The sequence below is a fragment of the Tetrahymena thermophila genome (genome assembly GCF_000189635.1).
Source record: "Tetrahymena thermophila SB210 genomic scaffold scf_8254645, whole genome shotgun sequence".
Lineage (NCBI taxonomy): Eukaryota > Ciliophora > Oligohymenophorea > Hymenostomatida > Tetrahymenidae > Tetrahymena > Tetrahymena thermophila.
Window position 1 is genome coordinate 425,634 of NW_002476413.1, and position 27,387 is coordinate 453,020.

Consider the following 27,387-nt stretch of genomic DNA (forward strand, 5'->3'; position numbering starts at 1 on the left):
TAATTTTTATTTATTGTTTGTTCCATCTAGTTTTATAGTTTTATGAAGAATATCTGAAACTTAATTAATTTATAATTAATTCTATTCCAAGATAATGATTTTTGAAGGAATTAAGTGAATTAAATTGATTAAAATCATTAATTTTGTAGAAGGAAATCATTTTAATGTTTAATTTCATCTATTTCATCTTTCAAAGGCTTATTTAAAGTTTCTGGTAAAAAAAAAGTGGGAATTACAGCAAAACTACCGATGACACCAAAAGAAACAAGAGGAGAAATCCCTAAGTTTTTACTCCAAGTTATAACAAAAGAAGATAAAATACTACCTGAAATACCAACTCCTCTTATGAAGCCAACACCTAAACTGCGTACTGTAGTTGGGTATAATTCAGGGAAGTAGGAGCCCACTACAACAAAGTAAGAAGTAATAGAAATCCTAGAAAGAAAATAAAGGAGTATTTAGATGAATTTCTAATAACAAGTACCTTCTTTACATGATTCAGATATTGGAAAAGCAATAAAGAGCAAACAAAATAAGCTACTTAAAAATTAAAATAGTAATAGAGAAGGCTTCCTTTTACATGCATTTAAAACTTTAGCTAAGAATAAAAATGATAGTAATTCAGCTGAAAATCCTATGGTAGCATTAATATAAATATTAAAACCAAAATATGAAACAGAAAACTATGCTCCATAGTTAAAGAATACCATCAAAAATCTCTAAAAAGAACATAAAATTGTCACCCATCTTGTTGATTTGTATTTGAATAAAGTTAGATAAGAATAAACTTGTTTCTTGTTAATCAATGAATATTTACTAAAGTCAATTTATTCTTAAGATATAGTGAATTTTTCGGAGTTTTTATTTTTTTGATTTCTACTTAAAATAGCGTTTAAACAGTCAACTAATTTCTACTTGTCTTTATTTAGATAAAATCTAGGACTCTCAATTATGTAAAAATTTGTAATTTATAAAAGAAACATAGAAATAAGCAGCCAATATCTTATTAAAATAACCCAATTATTATCAAATAGATAGCCTATTAAATTTATAACTCCTTAACTTAAAGAATAGCCCAGCAGTAGAAAACCAGTAGTTACTTTTCTAAATTTACCAATAGATTACTCGCTCATAATGATAAATGCTATAGTGGTAGAAGGATAAATTCCAAATCCACATAGAAATTACCCTACCAGAACCATAGCTACATTTTCAGAAAATGCTAAAATAGCTGACCCAATACATCCGAACATCCAAGAAAGTATCATAGGGATTCTTCTTCCTTTTAAATCGCTCAAAAAGCTAAAAAGAAATTATCCAAAAAAAGAGCCTACAAAAACGAAACTTAAACTTAAATTTTTTAGATATTCACGATCACAATACAGCTAGAATTTTAAACTTAGAGTCTGATTACTTTCTGGTGAAATTAAGAAGCCTCCTTAATTGCAGGCATATTCTTGCTTGCATTTTTAACCATCTTGGCATATAAAAATAGGATCTTCGAAATAATATGGTCCCCCAACAAAGACAAATGACCCAAAAATTCCTTAAGCAAGTAAAATAAAAAATAAAATAGTTTAATATCTTCCTTTAGGATTGACGTATTCCAAGCATTGATCCATATCCAAATTATCGTCAATGCTCTTTTTCTCTAATTCTGATTGGTCATCTTAGTTTTCTATTTACTAATTATCAATCATTCTCATAAATTCTAATCTGATTTTATCTCTAAAATATTATAAACATTCAATTATATAATCAATAATTTAAATTGATATTTTCAAAAAAAAAGGATACTTAAATGAAAGTTATTCCTAAAAATCAAGATAAAAAAGATTAATAAAATTATAAATGTGTAAGCAATTTAATAAATCAAATATTTAATGTAAATGATTTAAATAAGTAAAAAGTGAATAAAAGCATATTTATTTTTAAATAACACTATTAAATCTATTCATTTTTACTAAAAATCAAGTTCAAAAGTATCCTCTTAATATTTATTTCCATTAAAAAAAATAGATTAACCAAGTTTTAAATATAAAAATATCTAATAAACATTAAAGCAGATTAGATTGAAATAAGTTTATTAAATGTATATTTAAAAGGTAAAGGATACTTTAATATGATGAAAAACAAAAATAAATTAAATTAAAAATTTAATTTGTAAAATTAAAATCATTCTTTTTAACTTTAGAAAATAATTAAATCAAACAAACTTTAAATAATTTAGTAATTTAAAAAATTAAATTAGTTTTAAATTTAAATAATAAAAACTAATTTAAGCTCACAGACAAATTATCTAAATACGAACGATTTGATAAAGAAATCTAATTTTAAAATTAAAAAAGAAAAAATGATTTAAAAAAATTAAACAAAAGTATTCAAAAAATTAAATTTAAATAATTTTAAATAAAAAATAAGAAAAAATTAATAAAAACAGAAAAAGAAATAAATAAGTTACGTTAAATTTAATTTTAAAGATTAAAATAAATTTAAATTTAAAAAAAGAGAAAAAGATTAATAAAAATCATCAAGTAAACAAACAAACAATTAATTAAGCTACATATCTTAATATTTAATAATTTTAATAATAAAAAAAATGAATTAAATTATTTAAATTAAAAAATGAATGATATTATTTATTAGTTACTAACTATTAAGAGGAAGTTTGTTATATATAATCAACCAATTGTAAATAAAAATACTATTATATAAAGGAGATAGAGGATATGTACGTACTTAATAAAATGAGAAATAAATAATTTAATTTGCTTGCCGAGAGAAACGATTCAATTTATAAATCTATAAATTTATTTGCTAACTTAAATGTACAGTTATTAGTAGATTATTCATTATTTTTAGAGACTGACAATATGTTTGTTCATTTTTCTCATTCAATATTAATTATGATAATTTTGAGCTAATTAAAATATTATTATTAGCTTTAAAAGCTGACTAATTTTAGATTGGCAAAGCTTTTCTATTTTTGATTACTTATTTAAATATTTTGAATTTGAGAAAAAACTATTTGAATTTATTTCTTAGTTGAATATTTAAAATAAATTTTTTTTCTTCGATTATTTTAGGTTTCAATCTTTTCTGATCAATTTATTTGTTTCTCAGTGGCATAAGCATAGAGGGTTATATATTAAGTTAGTTTAATTATTTATAAAACTCGATTGGGAGAGGTTATTTAAAAAGTTAATGTTAATTATTATTGTGTGGTTATTATATTGCTTGTTTTCTACATTATTTATTTAAAATTAAAGGTAGACTCTAGATAGCATAGTTATTATTTATTAATGGTTATTTATTTTTGGATGGATGGATGGATGGATTGATGTTGCTTCAATTGCTTTTTAATAAATTATACTTATTTATTTACTTACTAATTTTAGAATAAATGATAATATTAATTTGATATTTTTTAATGAGAATTAATTACTAAAATATTGTATTATATTTTTAACAATTATTTAATTTAGGTTATGTTGATAGATATTAATTTGCTAATATTCAATCTATTTAAGAAGTTAATTATTCAATAGGACTTAATTAATTAAAGCAACCCTAATTTGTGATTAATTTTAATATATTTAGAGATTTATAAAGTAGTTCAATCACTGTTGTTTGCAAGGGAGGAGTTCTTTTCGAATTGAGGAACACCTAAGCTTTTTAATTCTGCTTATATATTTTCATGTTAGATTACCTAAATAAGCTCGTCTACATTACACTTTTGTAATTTATCTATGCTTATTTCCTTGGCCTAGTAGTTATCAAAAAATATCATTAAAATTCAAGAAAAAATTCAGTAAAAAGTCAAATTTACCTTTAACAGACGGATTAATCCCTTTACATTATTTTTATAGTCATGATTTAGTTCTACTTATACAGATTTTATTTTTCTTTCTATTTAAACACATAAATCCTAAGCTTATGCCTTTTCTAAACCATAATTTTCTTTGAGAAGTTCATTGATTTTCTTGCAGATCTTTTTTCTAAGTTGCTAATCTCTTAATTTCTTAGGGTCTTCTGCTTCTTTTTCTTAACCTACCACTAGGTCTCCATTTAACTTTGTATGACTTGTAATTTGTTTGTTTAATTGAGTGTTTGAATGAATGCTCTTTTCATCTTCTACTTCGTTTTATATGACACAGTCTATTTATATTTATTATAAAAAATCTGTTAGAGAAAAAATTTAATGAAAAAAATAAATATTTTTACTTCCATTTATTTACACTTTTTTCTTGAATATTAATTCCTTTATTTCAGAGCCTAAAGTTTCAGTCAAAATTTTATCTCTAATATGCTCTACAACAACTTCTAGTTTTTATTTAATTTCTGGCATAAAGTCTTCGCTCTAAATAAAGTACATCCAAAAGAAAATTTAACACATTTTAAAAAATAAATTTAATAAAATTTACATGCTTGTATTAAGTAACTAATTAAAGATGCTATACAAATAACTTGCCTACTTTTGTATTGAAAAATTCCATTGTAGGGATGTTAAGACTAAAGTAAGCATCACTCAAATGATCAAGGTCTTTAATCTCACTGAGTTTAAATATGTTTGAACTTTTTTAATTTTAAAATATTTCTAAAATGGCTTCAAGACTTTGTTATAATTCTGTTGCATCTTGAGGATTTGTATTGTAAGATTTGATTTAATTTGTTTTGAGTTTCTTTTTAGGTGAATCAATAATTTCATTTTAATTAGCTGCTTCAGTAGGAATTTAAATATTTAAGTTATTGTTATTTGCAGCTGCAGATCCATTTTTTTAAGCTACACTACGCTTGTTTCTTTTATTTGTTGACTAAGATTGGCCATTTTAAGCGCTCTTTTATTAATTATTTTAGCCATTTTATGACTGTAAATTGCTGTCTGATGACTAATTCTGATTGTTGCTACTGCTATTATGTGCATTGCTATTATTTGTGTATATATCTCTTTTGTCTTCAGCAAACCCATTTCTTGGAGATCCATTTGCACTAGCTGCGCTCTTTTTAGTTGCCTTTTCTAAATTCATTTCTTAATGATCTTCTTCCAATTCTTTTTATTCAGATTCCTATTATAATAATTAATTAATTAAATTTATGAATTATTTCTACTTTTTTAGTAAATAAAAATTGAATAATCATTAATAAATAAATAAATATATAGGCTCTCATCCTATATAAAAAAGTAGCCAATTATTAAAATATTTATTTATTTATTTTTGTTTTTTTGCTTGATTTTTTATTTGCTTGCTGGAAAATTTGAATTTTTTGCTTGATTGTGTTTACATTAATGTGATTGCTTGAGGATTTTTCCATGGAATTTTCATTCTTGTTGAATTAAGCAAGCTGCTCTGTGCTGTTCATTTCCTTTTCATGTATTGGATTACTAAGTAAATGACTAGGCTCTGTATCTACTAGCTCTTCTATGCCAAATTCTGGGTTAATGGTTACATTGTTGTTACTTGAATTTTTATTCATATTTTATGAATTCCTACGAGTTTACTTTTCACTTATTTTTTATTATTTCTTGCCTTGTGTAGAACGGGTATTTATTGTTGCCAATTCTTTCTCTGAAGCTGCTAATGAGGGTTCACCAGCATTTTCAGGAACTAATTTGTCATTTCCTCCATTTTTGCTTTCAGATTCTGCTGATGCTTTTGTACTGCTTTTGCTAGTTGGTTTTACGCCCTTTTTAGGGGTCTTTTTACCTGTTGATGTCGTAGAAACTGTTTTATCTTTATTATTTTAAATAAATGTTAATAAATAAAGCAACTAGAATTCAATTTGAGCGTTAAAAATATTGATTTAACTAGTCAAGTTGCAAAAAAATAGTTTTTTTCAAAAGCTATTTAGAACTTAATATGGTATTTCAATATGGATTAAACTCAAAATAATCAGTCCTTCTTGGTTTAAATAGATAAGTAAACAAACTATAACTTTAAAATTTATTTATAATTTTTCTATTATGTCTAAAATTCTTTTTTTTAGCTTGTTAATTATTAATGCAAGTAAACTGATTGATAGATAGATAGACGACTGATTAAATTTAAGGTAAAATATTTTTTTAATGTACTTAAGCTAATTTCATTACTGAGTTTGTTTGTCACTGCTCCTTTCTTTGCCTTTTTAGAATTCTTTGCTGCGCTTTCTGATGAAGATTAATTATCATCGTCTTCTTCTTCCTCCTTTAAATAAAGAATACGGTTAGCTAATGCAATTTGGCAAAATGCGCTTATGGAAGGATAAATGCCTAAACATAAATCCAAATCTAATAATTCTATGTAAAATTACCATTTGATATTTTCTCTCCATGCTTTTGCGCTCGTCTAATTTTATTTAAAAATATTAATGAGTTTATTCTGGTTAACAAAAGATATATCATCAAAAGATTAAAGACTATATTATGTGCTGCTTGGCAAAATCAATTAATTGGTAAAAAATTCGAGATTTGTATGAAATTTTGCGAAGAGTGGCATAATAACAAAAATAAATGGCGTCTTTTGTGCCTTTTTATCTAACTTTAATAAGATCTACTTGAAAATTAGCTAGAAGACTATAGGATGGGTTCAAAAAAGGGTATTGCCGCTGAAAAAAATAATTTAAATTTGAAGATAATACAGAAGAGAATAATTAGTAAATTTTTACCTTCGTAACTGCTTTTGCCCTCACTGATCCTTAATCCGATATCTACTGCCTATTTTAGCTTTTTATTTCTTTCATTCACGTTTTTTATGTACTAGCTATAATTCTCTTTGAAGTCATGGACCTAATCTAGCTTGATAGTGGCACTGTTTACGTCCCACAAGTTAAAAAATTATTTAAAAACATTAGCTTGCAAATTTGTAAAAAAGGAAAAAGAAGCAGGTTCGCTAAAAGGTAAAATAATTACTGTGTGTTTTCGCCGAGGAAATTTACTACTACATCTGTGGTCCCTACTTGTGATATCTATTAAATATAAAGTGAATAAGTGAATTGTTTCACATTTATTTAAATTCTGCTTATTATTCTGCACGCATATATCCATTCATCCATATATACAGATTGGGCAGAAAAGAATTTTGATCTTCTATCCCCCATCTGAAAATATGAGTGGTTGCAATGAATCTTGCTAGCTAATCTTTAAAGTGCTAATAAAATGAAAGTGCGATTAATTACGCATGATGGCCACCATGGATAACCTTTGAGTTTTGCCCATACTACTTGGTTCTTTTTGAACTGCTTGCTTGCCATTCTTAATTTTGCTTTTTTTCTTTTTTCCTTAATTGACTTTTTTCAATGTTAGATCTCTTTCTTTCTTTGTTTCTGTCTGTCTCTCTTTCTTTGTTTGTTTGTTTCTTTAATTGTTTGTTTGTCTTTATATTTTTCTTATCTTAATGCAGAAATTACCTTTGAAATCCCTAGTAATTAATGTTATTTTTTGTATTCAAGAAATTTTCTCTTTGTTTATTCTTTACTATTTTTACTAATTAATTGATTAATTGTGAATATTTCCCTTTGATTTATAATAATAATTATTATTATTATTGTTATAGTTTCTTTCCTTTTTCTATTCATACTAATCCTCATCTTCCTATATACACATAAATATATTTATTTATTTTTTTTTTGCTCGTTTATTATTCAATTTTTAAGTTTCCTTTCGCTCCTTTCTCTTTTTAATCAAAAATCTAATCTATCATTTTCTTTTAAAGCCATGCAATAATTTAATTTGCTAACAATGATAATTAGAATAAGTTCGCATTCATCTTTTAATTAATTATTTCATACATTTTTACACTCCTTTCTAATACTCTCTATCCGTATCCAACTATTGCTTCTTTGATATATCTCTATTAATTTAACAATGGATTTTAATTATATATTCATCATTTTGCTCTATCTATTTAATGCCAAACAATATATCTAATCTTTCATTTAAATTTTCAGCTTAAATATACTTGAAAGTTTCTCCATTCATAATTTATTGATTATTATTAATTTCCAGTGATTATTTTCCTTCTACAAACTCCACTAACGTATCCAATTTAATTAATAATTGCAAAAATAAATTAACTCTTTTCTTAAGTTAAGCTCTAATACAAGAACAAATCTTTTGACATTTTTATTACTTTGTTTTTTTTTCAAAAAAGATAAACATTTAAAACTCATTTTATTATAAAAAAGCTTATTATTTTTTCCATAGCAATTATAAAGCACTTTCAACCAAATTTTAAAATTGGATTTTTTAACATTTTAATTTTCTAATTTAATCTTAAATATTTTTGTATAATTTGCCCATTATTATTTTCATATTTAATTATTAATCAGATAATCTTTTAGTCAGTCACCTTTTTTTAACTATTTTATTATAAAATAATATTTTTAAATTATTAAAAAAATTTTACTTTAAAATTAATTTTTATAAAACAATTAAATAAGCTTTTTAAGAAATATTAATTTGATTAGTGATAATTGTTGGAAATATCTTAGATTTGTAATAAAAGATTATATTATTTATATTTTTAATATTGATCACTCTGTGTTATGTTAAATTTTATCTGTTAAATGCTAAAATAAATGACTGTGCTTTTATTGTTATATTTACTCTGAATAAAATATGCGTTTTCATTTTTTTAAGTTTATTTTGACATGAATTAAATTTCTATAGCTACTTCAAAGATTGAAAACTTATTTTTTGATAATTTTGAAGCTAATTTTAATTGTTTTATTAGAATTTTTCCTAAGTTTGTGTAGTAATTAGGACATCTCTGATTACATAATGAATAATTGTATCTTAAATGCCAATCAGTTATCTAATTAGAATAAATATAAAAATTACCTTGCATACGCAACTGAAGACATGTGTAAAAACCAGTAAGTTATTACAAGAATAATTTTATAAGCATCTATGAGCCATAATGTTGAAAAGATACTAAGGATTAAGAAAAAAAGATAAAATTTAATTGTTTGAAATAATTCTGTACAATTTAATTCAAAATTAATTAATTTATTTGCAATTATAATAATAATTAGAATCTAATACTTTTTATCTTTTTTTATTTCTAAGATGAATTAATCTTATTATATCATTCATTTATTTGCTTACTTAGTATTTTCATTTATACTTTCACGATTTTTACTAATATATTAGGATAACTAACAACACATTTTTTTATTTTTGTTTCTTCTAGTTATTATAATAAATGCATTAAATAGTAGGTAGGCATTTCCTTATTATTCTGAATTTAATTCTTTATTTTATAATGACTTTACTATCAAATAGGAAATTCTAAATAAACTATTTTAATCTTTTATATTTATTTTCTACAACTCAGCTAACTATAAATATTCAATTTTTCTTATTTAGATTTATTTTTTTATTCCAAATCAATTAATATCTTTGTTGAATTCTTTTTAGTTTTAATTTAAATTATTTCTTTTTTGCTGTATTGCAAAAAATGTATTTAAGTTGATAGAATAAAATTATTCTTTTAATTAAATCTTTAAAAAAAATTATTTAGTCTTCTATTTAATTTTTGTGATAGTATAATATGATGTACTTAATAAAAATTATGAAAATATGCAATTATTACCATTTAATGAATTTATGCATAGAAAAACCTGCAAACTCTCTCAATTAGACAGAGCGGTTAGTATGGAATCCTAAAAAATATAGTTTTTCTTATTTAAGTGAAACTAAAACATTTTTATGAGTGTTAGAGCCAAAATTTGTTTTTTTTATCAGCTTTTCTTCTATCTCTATAATTTGAAGGATTGATCAGAACAAAATTCACAAATTTAAAGTAAATTCAGATATAGTATCATTCGAATAATTAATAACAATCCCTATCTCATTTGTATTGTCAATTATTTTCATCAACCAATTTAAAATCTTCAAAAGAAATATCATTTATTGAAGCTATTTTAATATTAATATGTGTTAGACATTTCTCACTTTTTGATAAATTATTTTTTTGTCTAATTTTAGATTTGGGGGATTTGTTTTCTCTGCAGTCTTTGCTTTAATATATCAAATATTGATAGAATACGGAAAATAATTATTTTCATATTTTATCATGCAAGCTCTTTCATAGAGCAGCTGATTCAGTTGGAGGAAATACCTAATTATTGTTTGGCATACATTTTTGAATGGACATAGTCTAAAAAATAAAGAAATAACTCCATAAAACTCGTTTTTGGGTGAATAAATTCAATGTAATTGCAATTTTTTCTCATGAAAATTAATAATAACTATAATAATAAGCAAAGATCGCAAATAGGCAAGGGAATAAGAAGAAATTAATAAAGCTGTAAAAAATTAAACCAAAAATAACTGTAATAATATGTTACTAAAGGTATTAAGATGTACCTCAAGTCATGGTAGTGTACGAGTAGCGAGATTTGGTCTCAATTTTGTTGCTCAGTTTAAAGTAGTCAGTTTAAGAAATATTTAATATAAATTTTCTTTATTTTTTACTTGTTTTAGTTAGTGAAAATAAATCAGTATTTAATATCGATGTAACTATCATGTTTGATTGAAAGGCAAGGAAGGACACTCTGTATTATTTTTTATGTGCATATTAATCTAGCAGCTATAATCAAACTCTTGTTGGATTTCTCCTTAGTCTTCTTTCATTAATCATTCACTTATTTCTTTGTTCTTTTATTTGCTATTTTGTTATTTATTCGATTCTCTTTGTTTTTAGCTTTGTCTTATTACAAAATTGAAAGTAATTTAAAATAATTAATTATCTTCAAATTCAAATAAAATCTATTATAAAACTTTTCAGTCTGCTTTAATTTCTTTATATCTTTTAATTTTAATTAAAAATTGGCTATCTAATTTAAAATAAATAGTTGCTAATCTTTATATTAACAGCCTTTACTATTAATTATCATTGAAATATTAATAAAAATTATTTTTATTTTTAAAGTTTTAATGAAAAATAAATATAATAGATTCTTTTATTTTTTTTAATTGAATTACATAAAGATAAATCTAAAAAGTCTATTAAGAAAATGTTTTTTATTACATAAATTGTCAATAATTAAACATATAATTGATAAAAACAATAGTTTTTGAAACTTAATAAAAATTATTGAATGTAATGAATCTTTTCTCTTTTAAGCTATAATATTAATAAATCTTAATATTTATTTTTTGGAAATTTCAAAAAATAATTTTATTAATTTTTAAAATCTTAAGAATAAATTAAATATGAAATTTAATTAAAATTTCATTATCCTATTTATTTAAACTAATTCATTTAATTTATTTATTCACCAAGCAATAAATTAGATTTATTCTTGTAATTCTAATATGTTATTTGTTAATCTTTAAATATTTTCATTATAACATCAATTATTTTAAAATAAATAAATATAACAATATATATATATTTTTTGAATATTTAATCACTAAATATTTTTTATTAAAATAAGATTTATAAAATTTTAAAAAAAACTAAAAATAAGTTTTTAGTAAAAGGAATATTGTTAAGAACATTTATAATAATATATATTTGATAAAACTAATTTTATGATTTGGGATAAATAATTGTTTAATTAGAGTTATTTTATAAATGAAAAAAATATAATATGTGATTTTTTGATAGTTGAAGTTTTTAATTAATAGACATTATTTATCCAGTGGTATCTATCTCTAAATTATAATACTTTTATGTTTATAAAAAGTTTACCCTCACCAAAGAAATAGCAAAGTGATTATATTAACTTCAAATTAAATTATCAAAAATATAGATTGATTTAGTCAATTTTCAACTTTATTATGAAAAAAGTGACAAAATATAAAAGTTTTCCAGAGTTTTTTTTTAGCTGTAATTCTTAAAATTCATCAAATTCTTATAGTGATTATATCAAATGCCATTATGATGCATAACTCATACACGAAAAGAGCTATTTTAAGTCAGATTTAAACACAGAATTGTATGGAATTCAGATGATTGTATTTGTAATTGAGGATTCAAATTAAAATTAATGCCATATTTGGAATGAATAAAAAGCTGTTTTAATGAATGCAGAAAAAATTTCATTTAGATTTAATCATTTGATAGTCTTAATTAATCTCAAAAGAGCTGCATCTCTTAATGAAGACATGTTTAATTTTTTGATTGATAATATTTATTTGTGCTTTTTCTAATTGCTTCAAAGATTAAAAAAGAAAGGCATTTATTCTATCGAATTAAATAATGTACTTAAGAATATGTTAATGTAAAAAAAGGGATTACGTTACTGTGAAAAACTTATTTAATTCATATTTTTTAAATCAAACTAGAATCCGTTTATTTATTTGAGCGCTTTTACAGATAATTTAATTGTTTATTCTCATGATTAAAATGTCCAAACTGAAATTTAATTAGTTTTGCTTGATAAAACAGACTATTTTGATAACTTTATTCATTCAAAATAAAAATGTTTTTAACTACAATTCGTTAACCTGCAACAATACACATAATACCTAGAATAGAAGAAATAAAATGAAAATGTACTATCAGTAGATCACATTAGATTTCTGTTTATGAAGGAGTTAACAGGAAAGATAAAATCTTTAAATTTTCAAGATTCTTCAGAACAAGAGTCAGATTAACTATTCTGGTTTTAAATGGATAATTATTCGGAATAGTTACTCTAAGTAATAGCTGCTTTAAATAATACATCTTACTCTGAGAAATTCCTTTAAAAAATGACAATCTGCATCAATATTAACCATAGAGATATCAAGAATTTGTTTAAATATAGTAATGAACATAATAAAATTTAACAAATTTGTAAAGAAATTTATTAACATGCATTAGAAATGATATGCAGTTCAGATTCTTGAATAACAAACTAGCTAGCAAGCTAGATTACTTAATTAACTGCACATTCAAATATTATTATTAAAAATATAAATAATCATGCATTAATTTCTAATTCATAAAATATGAACTTATAAACAAATAATAAACAAACACTAAAACTATAAATAAACATACCATACAACAACTTACCTATATATATATATTTTTAAATAAAGCATTAAAATAAAAATACTAATTAAATAGATTTTCTAAAGCAAAAAAACTAATAAAATTAAATTTTACTTTTTATTATAATATTAGATTAACTAATATTTTAAATAAATAAAACATAATTATTTTAAATAAACAATAAACAATAAATGTTTATCAGTTAGTTTTGATATATAATATATCATTTATAAATAAGGCATTAATTTTTGTTTTAAAAAATAAATACTCTAATTTCTCATACATTAAGACCAAATCACTAGTAATTAAACAATCAATCAGTGCTATTTTTAACCATATTTTAAAGAAAAATTTTTATAGTTAGCCTTAATTAATTCATGAGAAATTATACTAATTAGAAATAACATATTTACTTCTTTTATAAAATGAATTAAGATATTATTTGAAAAATTTGAATTAAAGAAAATATTTTAAATTACTAATATTTAATTAAAAAAAGTTAAACTTTTGAAAAATAAAAATTTAAGAACTTATTTTTATGATTATTATTTCAACAAAGAAATTTTAAACAACTATATGAAAGAGTTTGTTTGATATTTATTAAATTTCTAAGAAATTCTTAACTTTAATAAAGATATGATGTATCTATAATTTTTATATATTCTAGATTTCTAATGTTAGGAATTAATTAATTAAAGTAAATAAATATCTATTAAATTACATGAATTCATTTATTTAAATATAATATATAAAATTTACAAAAATTAATTAGACCCTATTCTGCGAAACGGCTTTAAAATATTTCTTTTTAAGACAATTAATTAATAGATTAGCAAATATATTTAGGATATAGAATCATGACTGCTTTTACTAACGTTGATGAAAAAGGTTTACTTTAAAAGTAGATTATTAAGGATGGAATTGGAGATTGCCCAGAAAAATACAGAGAAGTTTATGGTAAATAAATTTAATTTATAAATACTTAATTCTAAAATATTTTTTTATTTTGAAGTTTATTTTGTTCTCAGAAATGAAAGAGGTGATTTAATCACTGGTACAGAATCACAACCCTACAAAGTAGTCATGGGACGTGGAGATTCATTCTAGTTTATGGAATAACTTCTTTTGACTATGAAATTAGGAGAAAGAATTTTAGCAAAAATTGATAAATAGCTAGTAAAGGATGATAAAAAGTTATCTAAATTAGTGAACAATGAAGAAATGAATTTAGAATTAGAAATAGAAATCGTAAGATTAATGAACTACAGAAACAGTTTATGGGAATTGGAAAGCGATGACAGAGAAGCCTTAGTTCAAACAATTAAAAACTAAGGAAATGAATTTATCAAAAACAAAGAATATTAAAATGCTACATACAAGTATGAGTCAGGATTAAAAACAATAAAAAATGATTAAAATTCTGTTTTCGATGAAGTCTAATAGTCTTTACTAAATAACTTATCTTTAGCATATCTTAAAAATAATCAATTTGCTGAATGTATTGAAACTGCCACTGAAGCCCTTAAAAGCTAGCCCTCAAATGTTAAACTTTTATACAGAAGAGCATAAGCCTATTCTGGCACTCAAGAATACGAAAAAGCTAAGTCAGATTTGAAAGAAGGTTTGAAGCTTGATCCTAATAATGCTGAGTTGCAAAAAGAATTAAACGCTTTAATTAACAAGGAAAAGATTTAAATTGAAAAAGAAAAAAAAGTCTATGCTAACATGTTTAAATGATAGAATATAAAATGCAATTATTATATTAGTTATGCTAATAGATAATAATTTTTATCTATCTGTCTAATATCTATATCAGTTTTCAAAAATGTAAAAATTTAACTTACTGTTTCTAGATGTAAATTATCTACGCCCACAAACATATTCTACAATATAACAACTAATAATTATTATTATCATATTTATTATTAATTAATTAAAGTATTAAATAAATTGATTTTTATAATTTATTAAATAATAAGAAGCTATTTTTGTAGCTTAAGTAGAAAACATAATATTTATAATTTATTCATTAATTTTTTAAATACAAATTTTATGTGCTGTTAATTGTTTATGAATTGATTTATTAAATTTATTAAGATGAGGTAAAATAAAAAATATTTTTTTTTTAATTTTCATTTAATAAATAAAAATAAAATATGCAATTAAATTAATGTTTTTAGTTTGGAATAAAGACTTTATTTGAGAAATAAGTTTAAGAAAATCTTTAATAAATTGATGAATTCGATTTTATTTATATTAATTAAAATTTGTAGTTATTTATGAATGTATTGCTTTATATTTTTAAATTAATAATTTCTTAATACAAAAAAAATATATTTAATTTTGAATCAATTTTAGTTCATCTTTAATTAATTCATTAATTAAAATTTTTATTTAATAATGAATGACTTTCTTTTTTTTTTGAAATTATCTCAGATAAATTTTAAAAATGAAATTAATTTTTTAAATTTACAAATAACACATGATAATAAATATACATTTAAAATAATATATTTAATTTTGATAATGCATTTTATTTATGGAAATGCATTTATATTATAATATTTATAAACATTTGAGGAATAAATTTTTTAGATATTTAACTGTCATTATAAAGATATTTTTGATCAATTCATTTATTTGGCTAAAAATCATTTTTATTAAAATTAAATAAATAAATAGATGTTTTTAATTAAAAGACATCATTCAAGCTTAAAGTTATTTTTTATGTCTATAGTTTTGTTAACTGATTAAAATACTGATACATGCCTTTCGAAAGGTATAGATGCTTTAGAGAAATCTTCAGAGACCATTGAAGAGTTATGCTTGTCTCTTTCATTTATATCTTCAAAATATATAGGTTATTATCCAAACTTTCTCTTAATTTTTTAGTCAATGATATATTTACTTTGCGAATTTTCATCTTCATTATTGATTTTTTCTATGTTATCTTCATTAGATTAAATTGCAAGAGGTACTTGTATAAATGTTTTGGAAGTAACTGATTTAATTTGTTAGTTTAAGTTTTAGTTATTTATACTATTGTAAAACTTACTTTTTTCTCTATCAATAGGGATATTTTGATAAGAACTTTATGATTACTGATAAGAATGAACTGTTTATCTTGTTTTTAACGGTTATTCAGGCTCAAGAAGACGAAGGTCTTTATAAATAACTAGCTCTGTTTTTATTTAGTTATTTCCGAATTGCGAATAAAGTATCTTTTCGTATGGGCCTATTTTCTTTAGAATGTATTTAGCTACTATGATTCCAATTTTCAAGGCATCTTGAGTTGAATTTAATTTGTTAAATTAAATACTTTGAGCTGGTTCTCTAATATTGAATGAACTATTTATCTAAGGTTTTAAGCCTTTTTAATGTCTAATTTCATCAATAGGAACATTAATTTATTTTATATCCGGTGTAAATTGCTAAGAAATTCTTTTTTTCAAAATGTATTAATAAGGGTTTTTTTAATTATCATTCAAAGTATTTTAGTTGGAAAATTATTACTATTATTAGTTCTGGTTATTATGATCATTTTAATTTTAATGTGTTGTCTAAATCATTTACATAGCCTTTTGTAATAATTATTCTGAGCTTAGTTTGTTGCATTCTTCTATTTTACAAATAGAAGATTATATATCGTCACACTCATTGATGATAATTAGTTTTAGCTGATTAGGATCTTTAGGTGAATTTTCTTTTGAGTTATTGACCGAAGAGCTATAGCTATCTCTTTTACCAATTTGCAATTCTTTTAAATTTATATGATGGTTAATTGCTTATTTGTTAGGAGATAGCATTATATTCCCTTAGCTCTTATTGTAGTGTTTTGGGATAGAAGTATTTTATTACATATTTAATTACTCTTAATAAAGCTCCTAGTAAGAAGGTAGTTGGTCTTGAATGGAAATACTGTTTTAAACATTATCCTCTTCCTTTAAAAGATCTTACATCGATTAGAAAAATATACTTATTTAAGATTTATTCTTGCAGTATGTTAAGGAATTAAATAAAATATTAAAAAGCATAAGAGAAAGTCTTTCTTTATCTTAATACAGGCTCTTATTTGAGTGATTTTCAAGATTTTTATCTGAGATTAAAACCTTAATAGACTTCTTTTCTATTAACGGCTAGCATATGTGAAGGATTCCTTTAATTAAATCTAAAATTTATGTATTAAGAAGTTGATATTTGAAACTCCTATTTTAAAAAAGAAAACTCTACAAGATGTTGTAATTTTGTGTTAAAGACTAGACTTAATACAAATAAAATTCAGATTTCTAAGTATGCCTCAAAGCATTAATAAATTAACTCATTTTTTCCGAATCATTTTGTTATTAATTAGTATTTTCTTGTTTATTTTTTTCTAATTCACTTGGAGATTTATTTAATGTTAAAAATATTGATGGCTTTTTCCCTTTTTCTATTAAAGTAGGAGACTACTGCTCGCTTTTGATATATTTATTTGGAGTAATTGTTATTTAAGAATTAATTGAGTTTCTAGATCCTATACTAAACAGTTATATATTTGCTCTACTCACTTTAGTTTATGAATCCTCTTCATTATCACTAGCTTGCTAATGTTTGTCCAAGTTATTACTTAAAAATCTAACTAAACTTAATTTTTACTTCCCTTTTCTAACAGGAAGTAAAGAAAGTCTATTATTTATAGATAAATTTGCATTTCCAGATTACAAATTGTGATGATAAGTAAAACTTCTCTTACTTTTTTTAGAAGAAGAAGTTCCTGGAGAACCTATACTTTGTTAATTTTATTAAGGCAGCCTTATATTAATGGGGTAAAGTCTTTTATTTTAATTACTCTGTTCTGGTGAAAGAGATGAACTTTACTTTAATTATTTCTTTTATTTCACTGTTTATTGAGCTTTGTTTTCCACAGCTAATTCTTCTTCATTCATAAAATGCAAATCTTCATTTTATATCTTTTGAGACAGATTTTCAATTTCATTTGGTGAATTCAAACCTGAATTATCTCCACAAGATTACTAAATTTAAGAGCGTTATTTTTTACTTAAAAAATTAGTATTTTCATTTAAATTATTGTATTTTAATTCGTTTAGGAAAGCTTTTTACTCTTTTTCTTATTCTTTTTAATTACATGCGTTATTCGCTTCTAATTATATACTTGTTTCAGCACTTTCAAATCTGTTTAGTTCAATTTTTTTTTAAGATTAATGTTATTTTTTTAGAGTTAATGTAAATTTCTTATCATCGACTATATTATTGTTTGGATCAGCAATTTAACTTCCAGCAATATCCGTGTTTATAAAATAATTAGAAACTGGAACATATTGTGGAGATTACTATAGGTATTTTAAATGATTATTTTAGTGTTGATTTGTATTTTGGTTATTTTAATAGCTTGAGTTTAAATTAATACTTTCTGTGTAAACATCTATTTTAGCTTAGTTTTTATTAAATTTTGAATTTTCGTTAGAGTCAAAGACACTTATGCCTACTTCACTATTTTCTTAACTTCTTAAATGTTAGCCAATCATAGCATTTTTATACTGCTAAGCAAACGTACCATAAGTTTATTCTTAATGAGCATAAGTATTCTTTTTCAGTTTGTAAAATGGTAATTTCAAATGCGAATAGGCAAACTTTTACTCTGCTAATGACTTTTTAGTAAGATCTTCCTATTTAACAAGATAGTGATTTAAGAAAAACTGCATCACTATATTTTTATCTTTAAGATTATTGAATTGTTATTTGAAGCTTTGGTCTTCAATACAAATCACAACATAATCATCTATCAATTTATAGCTCCAAATTCGGATGTTAACTTTTTTACTAACCCCATCATCTTACTTAATTTCTCCTTAAAAGCATGAATAAATAGCCCTGGTATTAAAATTATTTTATGTATATTATGGATGAGCAGTATCAAAACTGTTAAAGTTGTTATTTTCACTATTGTTAATTAAATATCCAACTGATTTAATTTCGTTTCCGCTCTTTATTTAAATATTAGATTACATACTTGTAAGTTTTTTAGTGTTTAATTATTTTAGTTCTAAGTTTTTTCCACTGTTTTTTTTACTTATGCTTCTCCTAAAATTTTTATTCAACAATGGAAATGGAGAATTTACAGCTGTCTGATTTGAAATATTTTAAATGGTTCCAGATTTTTGATATTAATTGGCTTAAAACTCATAATTCTACTAATAACTCGAATTGCTTTTCTTTCTTATATTAAATTTCTACTGGTAATTATCCTATCTGATTATTATTTCTTTACAAATGAACTTCAAATTAAGTTAAGAGTTTGTCGCTATTAAGCGCTTCGTTGCTTGATCAAACTCTGTATTAGAAAATAATGGACTGACTTCTACTTTATCAATATAGCAATTTTCAAGAAACAATTTAAAATTTTCTTCATTGCTTACACCTAAATTTTTGTTGGCTTCACAATTGCTTGAAAAAAAATTCAATCTTCCCATAGCTCTATTAAATTTAGAAGTGATTATATTCTATGGAATCATTTTATCTATAGTTTCTTTATGAACTTATCCCTTTTTTATATCAAGAAAAGCTTGGGCTGACTTTTTTTCATTATAATATAATAAGGTGCTCACAATCATTATAGTTGCTATGCAGGAAATTATTTGTAGAATCAACTCTTATGTTCCTAAAATATGGTAAATACCAAAGGCCTACAATACAACATAAAAAAATAAGCATAAAATGATCCTTAGTCTGTATGAAATAACACATTTAGACAAAGTCATAAAAGCTAAACACAAGCTAAGACCTCTCAATTAGCTAAAATATGATAAGCTCTACCAATCATCCTAATAATTAACTTAGCTAGAACTCTACATGTGAATTGTGTAGAATTTTTATATGAAGTATTCAAAGAATCCTTAGAGAATAAATAAACAAAAAAGTAAAGGAGCATGAATTTACTTAGCAATATTATATCTTAAATAGTAGAGCACACAAAGCAGAATGTAAATTACAGAAATTGAAGAACTAATTATAATAAACTATACAGAAATGAAATAGCTATCTTTGCTGTAATAAATTGTTATCTAAATCAAATGCCAAAAGAGAGCTATAAATGCTATTATCTTTCCTCTTTTTTTAAATTTGCTGAACAAAAAAACCTAATATTCATCATTTAAATATTAATCATTGATCCTTAGTGAGTATTTATTGATTTTCTAATTGTAGAATTTATCATTTTTCTTTCGCTATTTCATTCCTCGCAATAAGTTATTTATTATCTTTCTATCTATCTATCTGCCTATGTATTTATTTTTTTATTTCCAACCAAGATTAATTATTTTACAGATCTACTGGATTATAATTTTTCAAATAATTAAATCTATTAGTTTTTTACTTTATTTTTTCCTCTCTTCTATTATTTTGTAATTAAAGCATTGCCTAGAGTGTAATTTTTTTTGTTTAACATTATTAAGTTAGTTATGTTAAAAATTTGTTTATCCCTCGCATCTAATTTACTTCAATTTAAAAGTAACAAATATTTATATTTTTTAATTCTTTGATTTGCAAAAGGTAAATTAAAGTAAAGTAAACCCCATCAAAATTAAACAATATCAAAGATAAAATAATATTGTTGTTTTTAACAGTAACAAATTTTAATTGTCTAATTAATCACACTATTGTTCATAAACAAATATGCAATATAAATTTTGCATTTCAAGACATATTATTTTAATAAGTTTTCATATTTTAAAATTATTTAATTAATAACTCTATTTATTATATATGATCTAGCTTGAATACACTAAATATAATATTTTTTTGTTATTTACATTAAATTAAAAAAATTATTGATTCAAATTTTTAATTTAATTTAATTTTTTTTCGTTTTATTTTTAAAAAATATTTTTTATTCAATTTTTATTAATTTTCTTTCTTTAATTTATCACTCCAAAATTAATCATTTTTTTACAATTTAAAATAATATATTAAAAATATAATGAATGTACTTACATATTTACATATTATATCCAAAATTTAGAAGTAATAATTTTAAATAATATAATTTTTGAATGACTTAAGCAAAAACAAGCGTTGATGTATGTAAATATTTTGCAATCTTAACATTATAAAAAAATATTTAAAAAAATAAATTGAAAATGAAAGAATGATTCATTTATTTATCTATTCTTAAGGTGTATCTTGATAGAACTAAGAATTTAAATGTTAAAGAAATATTATTTATAATCAATTAAATTAATTATTAATTTTTGTTATTTTTTATCAAAAATCAACATAAATATTCTAATATATGATTTTACAAGGATACTAAGGAAAATATATCTTAAAAAATAAAATTCTTGGCTAAGGTGGATTTAGTTAAGTATTTTAAGGCAAAATTTGCTAAGATGATGAAGCGCGCAATTTTGTGGCCATAAAAAAAGTTAGCAAAACAACATTAGGTAGAAATTAAAAATTATTACTTTTATTATTATTATTTTTTAAGAAGCATCTTATTTTTTAAAATATGTAGATGGACAGGAGAATAAAAATTATGAAAAGGAACTTGAAATAAGTTAGAAAATATTTGAAATAGAAAGAAACGATCCTTGTCAATACATTATGAATATAATAGATTTCTGCTAGCTTGATGAATCTTATTATATTATTACAGAGTATTATGAAAGTGGAGATTTCTTGACTTTCTTAAACTAAAATTTTGAGTATTTTACTTTAGACATAGTGCTAGACATATTGATATAGATAGTGAAAGCTATTAACTATCTCCATAAACATAATATTACCCACAGAGATCTTAAGCCTGAAAATATCTTGATTTCTAAATAATAAAATATGTATTTCGTAAAAGTAGCAGATTTTGGGTCTGCTACTGTGAGTGATTTCAGCTCATTGTCAGGAACTCCTAATTATATGGCACCAGAAATATTTTATAACAAAATTCTAACCAATTCTATAGATATTTGGAGCTTTGGGTGCCTAGCTTATGAGATTTTAACTAAGTAGCAATTCTTCTGTGGAAAAAATGCTTAATAAGTAGTAAGACAAATAATATAATATGATGAGTGTTTATATAAAAATTAAAATTAAAATGATTAATACTTTTAAATTCACTAACTCATACAAAAATACTGTTTATAGCCTGATCCAGAAAAAAGATAAACAGCTTAGTTTATTATAGATGAGCTCTCTTAGCTCAGACAAACTCACTAATAAGAGTTAAAAACATATGATTTTGAAATTATAAATAGTTAAGAGGTAGTTTTTTAGTTTGAAGAAACATAAAATGGCAACTTAGAGTAATCTAACAAATAATCTGTATTTAATATGAAAAAATCATAGCAAAATAATGATTTTAATTTTTCAAAATCAAAATTTGAATAATATAGAAACATGAACGAAATTCAATAACTTTAAAACTCTCTAGAAAATAGTATTGTTATTAATGATGATAAAAATAACTTTTAAGATTAATAGGAAATAAAAGCTGAGGCCTGCTAAGATGATTCTTAACTTTAAACAGAAAATCTCTCATTATCTATGGATGATGACAGTTAGATTTATGAGGATTAAGCAAACTAGGAAATATAATTAGAAAATGGAGATAATAATGCTTCAGGTTAAAAAGAAAGAATGCTTGATTATGAGCATAATAGTAATAAAAATATTGAAATTTAATAACTTTCATATAATAAATGTCATGAAGATTCTGATTACCTAAATTAAAATTTAGATGAAACATAAGAAACAACTTAGAAACTCACTTAAGACTAAAAACTCAAGCTACATAAGGTAAATGAATGCAGTAAATAGAAGGATGACTATAAATTTCTATTAGATGCATGGATAAATGAAAGTTAAAATAAAGACAAACATATACTGTCAAATAACAATTCAATAAATGGAGAGAATTCCTTTAATGAAACAAGCTAAATAGCCATCGAATCAAGTACATAAGAAAAAGAATTGATTAAATCTTAAAATAATGAAATAAGTAATAAAAAAGAGAGAAGTTAACAAAAATAATAAAAAGATTTAATCTTTAATTCAATTAAATTGTAATTTTTGCCCAAATTTTCTATGAATTAATAATTATCAGATAAGGGTTTAAAATAAATCTAGAAATTTCTGCTTCCTCATCAAAAATTTATCTAAATTCCTTTTTTTTATAACAAACCAATAAGTGCTTTATAATAGAAAAATAAATAAAATCTAGAACCTTCTGATAAATTAAAAATAAGTTTTCTGCTCTATCCATGTTTATTAGGAGGTATTAGTGTATTGCTAAATAAATATATTTGAGCAAGCTAAACTAAATTTAATGTAAAATAATTATCAAATAACTTATTAACTTTGTGTAAAATAAAAGATATATCTTAAGCTCTTATTAATTAACACCCTTAAAAAAATATTTTCTACAATTTTAAGACATATTTTTAAAAATATTATGGGGAAAAAAAAATGAATTTAACATCCATATAATTATAAATTACCTTATGTTTTAAAAATTAAAGCATTAAGAAGATAAATTGAATGCTGATTAAAATAAATGCTTAATTATAATAATATTTCTATTATTTTAAATATAAATAAGATTTATGCTTAGAGGTCAAATTATGTAAAATTTATATATGTAAAACATAACAATCAAAGCAATAATTTTTAATATTTGAAATAATTAAGTTGTTAAATTTATTTAAAAACAAACATTCATTTTTATAATTAAAAATAAAATTATTATTAATAGGTTATGAAATAAAATATTTCTGAATTATTTTTAGAAATGACATTAAAGATCTTTTTATATATATATACTAAGAAATTCTTATGTCTTATTAATTTGAACTCAGTAAAAATTTTAATAAAATTCATAGAATGAAATTTGAAATGTGAAGCTCTTTTTAATAAATTAATGATTAATTATTATATCAAAAATTTTATTAAGAATATACCATTCTATTAATAATTACAATATCACTGTTATTTATTCTTAAATATTCTAATAACTTTGTATGATATTTAAAATTTTTAATTTGATTTTTCGATTATCATAATCAAATAATAAATTAATTAATTAGATTAGTAAGTAATATTATAATACCAATTACCATTGATAAAAAATGCAATAATAAATATAAAATATAATTGGTAAATAAGAATATAAAGTTCTTGGTCTTATAAGCTAAGGATTGAGTAAGCAGACTTACCTTGTAGAGGGAGAAAAATCGAAAGAAAGGTTTTCTATGAAAGTGTTTAGAGAATAAAACGCTGACTCAAGTAAGTTTAATTTTAGATTCTTTATATGATGACTAAAAATTATTATTTTCTAATATTTAAAAGCTCAATCTAAAATATATTACGAAAAAGAGATCAAATTCATTAACGACTGCATTAATTAGAAAATCTAACATCATGAAAATATTCTAAATTTTATTGACTTTATACCAAAACCAGAATCAAATGAGAATTTTCTTATTTAAGAATATTGTGAAGCAGGTAGCCTGTTTAATTATATTCTAAACTAAAAAAGTATGGCTCAAATCATCCAAATCTAGATTTGTCTGTAAATTGCAAAAGGGTTGCAATGGCTCCACTCTTAAGATATAATACACAGAGATCTTAAACCTGATAGTATACTTTTTACTAAAAGAAATGGAAATCATGTGTTTAAAATTACAGATTTTGGATATAGTTGTATTGGTTAAAACCAGCTACAATCTATAATAGGGACTATTAATTACATAGCTCCTGAAATTTTAAGCTAGTAATCTTACAGCAAAACAGTCGATATATGGGCGCTTGGTTTGACTATGTATGAAATAGCATATAGAAAGTAGCTTTTTCAATAAAAAACAGTGTAGCAAACGGCCTAAATGATTTTATCATTTAAATGTCTAGATGATCATGGACATAGTTAAAATGATCTTTTTTAGGTAATAAAAGAATGCTTAAATCCTGACACCGAAGCTCGTATCAAAATAGATTAAGTGGTAGAAATTTTACAGAGAATGTACGAAAATTAAATTCTATTAGCAAAATAGAAAAATGTACAAATGAGAGATAGTCAGGTGGACGATATCAGTGAATTTAATTCATAGTTTAGCTAATACAAAAATGAAATTGATAATTAGAATAATTTAGAATAAGAATCGAAAATAATTAATCACCAAATAACTATTTAAGAATTTTAATAGTTTATTAAAAAATTCGGTTTTGCGATAGAAGTTTCTCCATAATAAAAGGGATTTTTAAAAAAATTGTTATAAAGTAAAATAGCTCCTTTTAAAATGAATGTTGATCATTTTTCATTAGTTTGTAATGATAAATAAAAGTTTTATTGCAATCTTTTTCACTTTATAACATGTGGGAAGCTTTTAGGGTGTCTTTAATAGCACTATAGGATATCTGGATAGTTATTCTAAGAAAATTATGCTGATTCTTTCTAGGAATGGGTAATGAAACTAATTGAAGAGTCATCAGAAGTAGATAAAAGCATTAAAAAAGACTAATTTAAAACTTTATACTTGGCTCTATCTCAAATAGCAAATGTTAGAGATATTTATTTCAGATTAAATACCTATCTTAATTGGCTCGAAGATGATTCATATTTGCAGTAATCAATTAAGCTAGCTGAAATTATGTACGAAAGAATGTAACAGTAAGAATCGAAGAATTTCCTGCCTGCTACTTAAATTTAAATAATCAAATAAGATTATACAAGTGGACTTATACTAAGTTGTTAAGGTGGATTATATGATTGCTTTATCTTTGAAGAAGGTCACTAATAGACAATTATAATGCAAGCTGCTTATTTAAATGCTATTCAATGTATTGAGTGGCAATCTTAATAACAACAAAAAGAAATTTAAGATCTCATTTTCAAGTTTAAGAAGACTATCATAAATTAAGGAATCTTAAAAGAAACTAAATTACTTTATGACAGATTTAAAAAGAGAACGATTGAATTTATTGATAAGTAAGAAAAGGATAATAATGATTAAATTTATTATTGATTTACCCTAGTTTAACATTCATGAATTATTGAAAATAAATATATTTTGACTTCTTCTTGTCTAAAAATTTAGCAAATTATTACTTTTTGTTTGATATTTTTATGTCTAGTTTAATAAGCTTACTATTTAGTCAGATATTTATCATTTGAAAACTTTTTTATTGCTTGAGATAATTAATTATCAATTTAAATAACTTTATTAGATTTTCATACTATTTAATCAAATACGCATATAAAGCATGAATGAAAATATCTTTCTTTAATAATTACGTAAAATAAAAAAAGCATTTACTAAATGTTTTATTGATTTTATTGAAAAATTATAAAAAATCATTTAAATTATTACAGCGTATTGAAAAAGGCAAATGAAATTATTTTTTTTCAGTAATTATATCTATAATTTTGATTCATTAAGAAAAACTGCTTATAAATAATTTTTAATAACAACAATAAAGTCAACCAATCAATAATGATTAAGTTATCTAATAAATAAAAAATATAAAAACATATTTAATATTTAAATGTATTTAATTATTGATAGTAAATCAAAGAAATACTTTATTTTATTTAAGAATATTTTTTTTTAATTTTTTCTATATTACAAATTTAAACAATTTCCTAAATATTTAACTAAAGAAAATTTTAATACTCGAATTAATTTTGGGTAGAGATTAGAATATCTTTTTTGATTAGAGTTTTTTTCAATAAAATAATGTGAAAAATGTTTAGGATATTTAAAACATTATTAGAAGAATCTAGAATCTCTTAATTTGATAACAAGAAAATTTTAAAAATATATAAAATTCAAGCTGATTCCAAATTAAAGTAGTTGATTAGAATATCTTTATGATTAGAGTTTCTTACTGTACAATAATTTGAAGAATATTTAATCATGTTTATATTAGAATATATAGTCAAATCTGAATTAAAATTCCATTTTTTTCAGAATGATAAAAAAATTGATTAAAAAACTGAATAAATTTTTTTTTTTTTATTGTTTGAAAGAAAATATCTTAGTAAAAAATAATAAATTTTATTAATTTAATGCGAATTCATTTATTTTATAATATATCCTATTTTTTTATTGAGAGATAATTTTGTTCAGTTAATTAAACAAATAAAGTGTTTGTCTTTAAAGAACTGCATCTATATTTTATTTTCAATTTCAGACAAATAAAATGATATTTTGAATTCAACAATATTAGTAAGAATATCTATCTATCTACCTATTTTTTTTGTTAATTACAATAAAATAAAAAATAAAATTAAAAGTCATTCCTAATTAAATTAGATATCATTTGATTAGATAAACAATATTAGTAAGAATATCTATCTATCTCTCTACCTATCTTTTTTTGTTAATTACAATAAAATAAAAAAATAAATTCCTAATTAAATTAAATATGATTTGATTAG

General features: G+C 22.3%; 11 protein-coding genes across 11 annotated transcripts; 7 read left to right on the forward strand and 4 right to left on the reverse strand. All coding sequences in view use genetic code 6, as the record gives it.

The window, feature by feature from the left end:
- Nucleotides 1-249: 249 nt before the first annotated feature.
- On the forward strand, nt 250-1,410 carry TTHERM_00128830 (hypothetical protein; the record flags this gene model as incomplete). Its single annotated transcript, XM_001016364.2, has 3 exons — nt 250-821; nt 930-953; nt 1,035-1,410. 3 exons carry the CDS (start codon nt 250-252, stop codon nt 1,408-1,410), a joined length of 972 nt encoding a protein of 323 aa, XP_001016364.2.
- A 2,206-nt stretch (nt 1,411-3,616) lies between these two features.
- On the reverse strand, nt 3,617-7,227 carry TTHERM_00128810 (PWWP domain protein; the record flags this gene model as incomplete). Its single annotated transcript, XM_001016362.2, has 11 exons — nt 3,617-3,766; nt 3,830-4,158; nt 4,225-4,360; nt 4,425-5,066; nt 5,284-5,732; nt 6,071-6,182; nt 6,289-6,323; nt 6,532-6,582; nt 6,643-6,785; nt 6,887-6,942; nt 7,153-7,227. The coding sequence occupies 11 exons, from the start codon at nt 7,225-7,227 to the stop codon at nt 3,617-3,619; spliced, it is 2,178 nt and encodes a 725-aa protein (XP_001016362.2).
- A 511-nt stretch (nt 7,228-7,738) lies between these two features.
- On the reverse strand, nt 7,739-8,287 carry TTHERM_000128777 (hypothetical protein; the record flags this gene model as incomplete). The annotated part of the gene is made up of 1 exon (XM_012797684.1): nt 7,739-8,287. The coding sequence occupies one exon, from the start codon at nt 8,285-8,287 to the stop codon at nt 7,739-7,741; it is 549 nt and encodes a 182-aa protein (XP_012653138.1).
- A 964-nt stretch (nt 8,288-9,251) lies between these two features.
- TTHERM_000128778 (hypothetical protein) lies at nt 9,252-9,572 on the reverse strand (the record flags this gene model as incomplete). The annotated part of the gene is made up of 1 exon (XM_012797685.1): nt 9,252-9,572. The coding sequence occupies one exon, from the start codon at nt 9,570-9,572 to the stop codon at nt 9,252-9,254; it is 321 nt and encodes a 106-aa protein (XP_012653139.1).
- A 553-nt stretch (nt 9,573-10,125) lies between these two features.
- On the forward strand, nt 10,126-10,515 carry TTHERM_000128779 (hypothetical protein; the record flags this gene model as incomplete). Its single annotated transcript, XM_012797686.1, has 1 exon — nt 10,126-10,515. One exon carries the CDS (start codon nt 10,126-10,128, stop codon nt 10,513-10,515), a length of 390 nt encoding a protein of 129 aa, XP_012653140.1.
- Nucleotides 10,516-11,764: 1,249 nt separating this feature from the next.
- Nucleotides 11,765-12,817, forward strand: TTHERM_00128780 (hypothetical protein; the record flags this gene model as incomplete). The annotated part of the gene is made up of 1 exon (XM_001016359.2): nt 11,765-12,817. One exon carries the CDS (start codon nt 11,765-11,767, stop codon nt 12,815-12,817), a length of 1,053 nt encoding a protein of 350 aa, XP_001016359.2.
- A 1,005-nt stretch (nt 12,818-13,822) lies between these two features.
- TTHERM_00128770 (peptidyl-prolyl cis-trans isomerase) lies at nt 13,823-14,702 on the forward strand (the record flags this gene model as incomplete). Its single annotated transcript, XM_001016358.1, has 2 exons — nt 13,823-13,922; nt 13,978-14,702. 2 exons carry the CDS (start codon nt 13,823-13,825, stop codon nt 14,700-14,702), a joined length of 825 nt encoding a protein of 274 aa, XP_001016358.1.
- A 3,247-nt stretch (nt 14,703-17,949) lies between these two features.
- Nucleotides 17,950-18,387, reverse strand: TTHERM_000128738 (hypothetical protein; the record flags this gene model as incomplete). Its single annotated transcript, XM_012797687.1, has 1 exon — nt 17,950-18,387. One exon carries the CDS (start codon nt 18,385-18,387, stop codon nt 17,950-17,952), a length of 438 nt encoding a protein of 145 aa, XP_012653141.1.
- A 435-nt stretch (nt 18,388-18,822) lies between these two features.
- Nucleotides 18,823-19,218, forward strand: TTHERM_000128739 (transmembrane protein, putative; the record flags this gene model as incomplete). Its single annotated transcript, XM_012797688.1, has 1 exon — nt 18,823-19,218. One exon carries the CDS (start codon nt 18,823-18,825, stop codon nt 19,216-19,218), a length of 396 nt encoding a protein of 131 aa, XP_012653142.1.
- A 1,989-nt stretch (nt 19,219-21,207) lies between these two features.
- TTHERM_00128740 (Serine/Threonine kinase domain protein) lies at nt 21,208-23,261 on the forward strand (the record flags this gene model as incomplete). The annotated part of the gene is made up of 2 exons (XM_001016355.2): nt 21,208-21,403; nt 21,475-23,261. Exons 1-2 carry the CDS (start codon nt 21,253-21,255, stop codon nt 23,259-23,261), a joined length of 1,938 nt encoding a protein of 645 aa, XP_001016355.2. The 5' UTR covers nt 21,208-21,252.
- Nucleotides 23,262-24,079: 818 nt separating this feature from the next.
- On the forward strand, nt 24,080-25,972 carry TTHERM_00128730 (Serine/Threonine kinase domain protein; the record flags this gene model as incomplete). Its single annotated transcript, XM_001016354.3, has 2 exons — nt 24,080-24,236; nt 24,300-25,972. The coding sequence occupies 2 exons, from the start codon at nt 24,080-24,082 to the stop codon at nt 25,970-25,972; spliced, it is 1,830 nt and encodes a 609-aa protein (XP_001016354.2).
- Between the last annotated feature and the right edge of the window lie 1,415 nt (nt 25,973-27,387).